A 5975-nucleotide genomic window follows, 5' to 3' on the forward strand; every position below is an offset into this window, starting at 1 on the left:
AATGAAGAATTCTCTGTAGCGGCTCGTGAGCATAGCTACTATAAAGGTATGATTTAGGATTGGTGATAAGAATTACAGGCCATTCTTCAAATTTCAGGTCAGCAAAACTGAAGAGATCATGATCAAAAGCAAGAATCCGATACCTGATATTCAACAATTAAAATAATATTTTAATTAACAAGGAACATCTTAAAGAATAGAAGATATTTATTTATTTATTTTATTAATTGTATGTGCCACCCATCTTCCTAATAAGGTGATTCTGGGCCACTTACAGATCACAAAAAGATAAATAGAAAAGCAGTTTAAATTTTCAAATTATGCAAAAAACAAAACAAAACCCAGGAACCAAGAGACAGATGGTACAGGGATAAGTTTATCTTACCCTGTCAGCCATCTCCAGTGGTGAGCAGTCCCTTCTTGGCCCCAAACTAGCTAGCAAAGTCATGTTTTAACACCCTTCTGGAAGGCCAAAAGGGTGGGAAAGTTCTTCCTTCTGGTGGTACAGAATGGACCACAGCAAAAAAGGCTCTTGTCTTTGACCTTCCCACTGGACTTCCTTAGCAGACGCAATCCGTAGCAGACCTCTTTTGCTGGCACAAATGTATGAGTTAGTCCCTTTGGAGTGGGATGGTTCTTCAGATACTCTTGACTCATGCAATATAGGGCTTTAAAAGTAATTGAAACATACCTTGAACTGGGCCCAGAAGCAAACTGGTAACCAATGCAGCTTGTGCAATAGCAGTGTAATATGTACCATTCTAGGGGCCTACAGAATTGTGCATGCTGCTGCATTCTGCACTTGCTATAGCTTCCGAATACTTTTCAAGGGTAGCCCCATGTAGACCGTGTTGCAGTAATCCAACTAAGAGATGATTAGGGCATGAATGACTATGTGTAGTCAATTATGATCCAAGTAAGAGCTCAACTGGCGCACAACACAAAGTTGCACAAAGGCCCCTCTAGTCATGATTGCCACCTGCTCTTCAAGCAGGAGTCATGAGAACCTCCAGTTTGCATATTGTGCAACCATGCCATCCAGAACTAAAAATGATAAACAACTGGATCCTGAGGTCCCTTGCACCCACAACCACTCTCTTTTGCCAAGGTTCATTTGAAGCTTGTTGTCCCCCATCCAGACCCCTACAGCTTCCAGGCACTAAGAAATGATAGAAAATAGAAAAATAAAATAAAATTTGCCTTTGCGTTGGACATTTACGTACTTCCTAGTATGCTTCCAGTCTCCCAACTCCAGTTCTAAAGTTCCATCAGGATGACGAGTATGAAGGACAGGCATCAGGCCACCCAATGTATGGAAATGCCCACACAAATAAACTAAGGCAAAACTAATCAAAGCAAAATATAGCATTAATGTATAGCATACAATATCACTACTCTGAACTTTTGCCATTATAAAGTCTAAGAAAAGAAACCATGAGCTTAGAACAACTATCATTTAAAAAAACAAACTATGTCTAACTATTAAAAATACTGGGATTACTGAATTAAAAGAGGGGAATTAGAAGCTAGAGATGAATCCAAAATTCATACTATACTATCTAAACAGCTGAAAATAAAAAAAATAGTGCCAAGAAATGCTGCAAAACTGAGAACAGACAAATACCCTCAGTATAGAACTGAACTACATCAAGCTTGTCTGACTTCATCTGGCAGTCAGCACTGGGCATTTTTTGCACATTATTGCTCAGAACTTGATGATATTATAAATTATGAAGGAGATGATGTCAAAGGAGAGTACAGGGATGACAAATTGGTCTGTACTGCCTTGTAAGCCGGTGAATAAGTCTCTGTAAAATGAGCAGGAGAAGAGACTGTGGTTCTGATTTCTCCATTACAGGAGCATACATGTCCTGGGAAAGGGGATCTTCTTAATACCTTTTGTTTACCTAGGAAAGGGCATTGCAACATGAAGAACTATTATTTTTAGAAATATTAACTTCTGGCCAATTAACACTGTAATTTTAACAATAATTATTTCTTATTATTCATTAATACAAAATGAACAATTTATTTTAAAAAGCAGAAGATAAATAATTCATATATTTAAAAAAAAAATTTTTTTAAAATAGTATACCGCATGGCTGCTCGTATTCCTGGAGATACAGAGATGATTGATGAGGTAGGGAAATGACCAAACAAAATGGTATGGTTACTATCATGACTTTCTGAGATCAGTTCAGACAACTCTGCCATTTTATTCTGAAATGAAAAGGTGCAAAAGTTTTAATAATACATTGACTGCCAATAGTCAACACATACATGCAATTTTTAAACACAATATTAGTACTGGAAGCCATGAACATCTTTAAAGTCCTAGTTACAAATAAAGTTTAATATTTGTAAGTCACCCAGAATCGCCTCTAGATGAAGTGGGCAGCACACAAATCTAATAAAATTAATAAAATTAATAAAATTAATTTTAATGATGATGATGATGATGATGATGATGATGGTGATGATGATGATGGAAGAGACCTTGGAGGTCATCAAGTCCAACGCCCTGCTGAGGCAGGAAACCCTACACCATTTCGGACAAATGGCTGTCCAGTCTCTTCTTAAAAACTTCCAGTGTTGGAGCATTCACCGTTTCTGGAGGCAGGTTGTAAAGAAGAAACATCTCCAAATGGCTCCCATTTAACAGTTAAAAAAAAAACAGATTTTATTTTTATATCCACAGGACCCAAGGACAGTGCAACCATCATAAATATGTACCAGTTGCCAAACATCTGTATTTTGATCATGTGACCAGGGGGATACTGCAACAGTGTTGCGAAAAATGGTCATAAGTCACTTTTTTCAGTGCCACTGCAACTTTGAACAATCACTAAATGAACTGTGGTAAATTGAGAACTACCTGTAAAGGCAAGGTGTTCATACAACCGTGCTGTTTCACAGAAGCTATATGTGTATGTTAGAATATAGACATAGCTTTGGACTGGGTCTGATCTTTCTAATGCTGCCAAAGAATCTTCTATATCACAACATGATCATGAGACAACAGTAGAATATTTAAGAAAAACAATCTCAACAGATTGTCTTAACACTCTTTTTATGATTATCACTGACAGATTCCCTTAAGGAAATACTTAGTAGAATCTTGAGTTTGACTAATAATTTAGGATAATTAGATGGCCTTCCTATAGAACCTATCTATCCCTGAAGATTGCTCTGTGACCCAAAGTAGGGATAGAGGGCAATTTTTTCCCCTTTGCAGCTAAGGAATGCAATGGAGGTCTATGTGCAAAGAAACCATAATAAGGAATGGGTGTTTTGCTAGAGACATATATTATTTCAAAACTACTTAAATCTCCATTGATCCTTTGTCCCATAGGAAACTAAATCTCATGAAAAGATTTGGTCACTCCAAATGAAACTCACGCCACAGGAAGCTAAATTCACTATCTCTTTGAAAATGCTCACTCTTCAGAGATGTGAGGCATACCAACCTCATTGATAAAATATTGCATATCTCAAAGACTGAAAGTAGGAATACTGACAAAAATATGTGAATACAGGTAGTCCTTGACTTACGACCACAATTGAGCCCAAAATTTCTGTTGCTAAGTGAGACAGTTGTCAAGTGAGTTTTGCCCCATTTTATGACCTTGCCAATTATTAATTGAATCACTGCAGTTGTTCAGTTAGTATCATAGTTGTTTGTTAAGTGAATCTGGCTTTCCCATTCATTTTGCTTGGTCGCGATAGATGATCACATGACCCTGGGACACTGCAATGTGATAAATATGAACCAGTTGCCAAGCATCTGAATTTTGATCACGTGACCATGGGAGTGCTATAACGATCGGGTGAAAAACTGTCATAAGTCCATTTTTTCACTGTTATTACTTCAAACATCACTAAACGAATTATTGTAAGCAGAGGACTACCTGTACTTGGAACACTTCATTCAGACGTTATGGTTAACATATGTAAGACACACAACTGGCCTCAATTTTTTCTGATCTTTTGATTTGATAAAACATTGTTTTTTCTAACATTACCGCATTTAATAACCCAAAGAAATTGTAGGGTATCTTGGGACCTGGATCAAGACTTGCATCCACACAGGTGAAAGAATATTTTCCAAAAGGTGTTCTATGAACGTAATGAAAGGAGCCATCTTTCTGCCACACAGAATATTTCCTGCCAAAGAAAAGGACTTTAAGAAAAATCTAATCAGAAGGAGAAATATGTTACATGAGAAGCTTGTAAGGATAACAGATATGTTAACAGAGATGCATTTGGGCTCAGTTCACCACCATTCTTAGTTAGCCAAATAATAATAGTAATAATAGTAATAATAGTAGTAATAGTAATAGTAGTGGTAGTAATAATAACAACAACAACAACAACAACTTTCGAATACAGACAGATCACCATTTGGAACATAATACGCTGGATATCACAGTTGGAGAACCGAAGTGTATAGCTGATTGATGTCGCTGTACCAGGAGATGCCAGAGTCGAAGAAAAAGAACTGGAAAAAATTTCAAAATATCGCGACCTGGCCATCGAAACTGCGCGATTATGGATGAAACGTGTAACAGTGGTATCCATTGTCATCGGGGCACTGGGAACTACGTCCAAAAACTTTGTAAAATACATCAAGAAACTGCAGCTTTCTGCAATAACTCCAGCAATGTTACAAAAAACTGCGCTACTCGGAACATCTTATATTTTAAGGAGATACCTGGTTGACACCTCGGATGCTGATAGCAACCTGTGTCAACCATCAGTGCCAGCCAATTTGAATGTTCAATTGACTGAGGTTCATGTTTAATGAATAAAAGATAATATAATAATAATAATAATAATATGACTTAAATTTCAAAACTTGAATTTCCTCGCTCCTTCCTTCAGAAAGTTAAGGGAAAAAATGCAGCTACCAAATAGTACAGAAAGGAGAAAAGAATCTTGGTTACCTATAATTGGAGAGCCAGATTAGTATATGGTTAAGGCATCAGGCTAGAAACTAGAACACTTGTATTCTAGTCCTGTCCTGGACACAAAGCCAGCTGGGTGATATTGGGCTAATCACTCTCAGCCCTTAGGAAGCACACAATGGCAAACCACTTGTCCAGGGACTTGTCCAGGCAGTCTTTCATAATTGGACACAATTATGAATATAACACAATTGAATATAACTGATCTTAAAATACTTAATTGATAAAATGTGTATAGAGTCAACTTTTCGGTACATGTATCTTGTTTAAATAGAAATTTCTGTTCACTGTATATTTTTCTGGACTGCTGAAACCATCATTACATGCTAACATACCTGTAGTAATTACGAACACTCTCCAGGCTAGGAATGTTGAATGTATCTGCAATGAAAATGGTAAACATTTCGATCCAATTTCATGATAAAGCTAGGAATAAAAAAGTAGTCTAAGTTTAAAAAAACATCATTGCAATTATGAACTTAAAAGAGAAGCAGGATGGCTAGGGAGGAAAACAAGATTTTTTGCATAAACCAAACGCTAAGAGGCTTTTTGGCGAAGCTAAAATTATATTATTTAAGGAAATTTACAACAGAATGGTCAAAATAAAATTACAAGAAAAGCTAAATATATAAACAATATTCTCTTACTTTAAATATATATTTATACTTTTCATAATGATTCCAGACACTTTTAAAATGTTATGGTATATAAATGATTTAAATAATTTATGTAATATCAAAAAATTAAACAAGGTTAAATGAGGGGTTATGACAGTCTAGCATTTCCTAATGATCAACATAAAATTAGAATTACGTGCCTAAAGTCTTCTCTCTGTCTTACCATGATTTCCTTTTATATCTATCCATTTTGTCTTTTCCATGACCTTAGATCTTTTTAGAATTGTCTGGTAAGTTTGCCACTCCACCTCAACCTGATTAGACCCAAATCCATCCTTTGTTTTGGCATCAGTCAAGTCACCTGTTTAATGAATAGAGAATAGCTCCAGAACCC

At 36.2% G+C, this 5975-nt stretch overlaps 1 protein-coding gene across 1 annotated transcript in view; it reads right to left on the reverse strand.

Moving 5' to 3' along the window:
• Positions 1 to 5975, reverse strand: part of LOC107297677 (transmembrane protein 62) — a 22884-nt gene that overhangs the window by 12959 nt on the left and 3950 nt on the right. The window contains exons 3-8 of the mRNA XM_029286365.1: positions 5805 to 5942; positions 5300 to 5345; positions 4023 to 4164; positions 2096 to 2220; positions 1224 to 1346; positions 5 to 143 (exon numbers count right to left, since the gene is read on the reverse strand). Of these exons, the coding sequence (XP_029142198.1) occupies positions 5 to 143; positions 1224 to 1346; positions 2096 to 2220; positions 4023 to 4164; positions 5300 to 5345; positions 5805 to 5844 (615 nt within the window). The 5' untranslated portion in view covers positions 5845 to 5942. The remainder of the gene's footprint in view (positions 1 to 4; positions 144 to 1223; positions 1347 to 2095; positions 2221 to 4022; positions 4165 to 5299; positions 5346 to 5804; positions 5943 to 5975) is intronic.

The sequence above is a fragment of the Protobothrops mucrosquamatus genome, unplaced genomic scaffold, assembly GCF_001527695.2.
Source record: "Protobothrops mucrosquamatus isolate PMUCROS unplaced genomic scaffold, P.Mucros_1.0 scaffold3455, whole genome shotgun sequence".
Lineage (NCBI taxonomy): Eukaryota > Metazoa > Chordata > Lepidosauria > Squamata > Viperidae > Protobothrops > Protobothrops mucrosquamatus.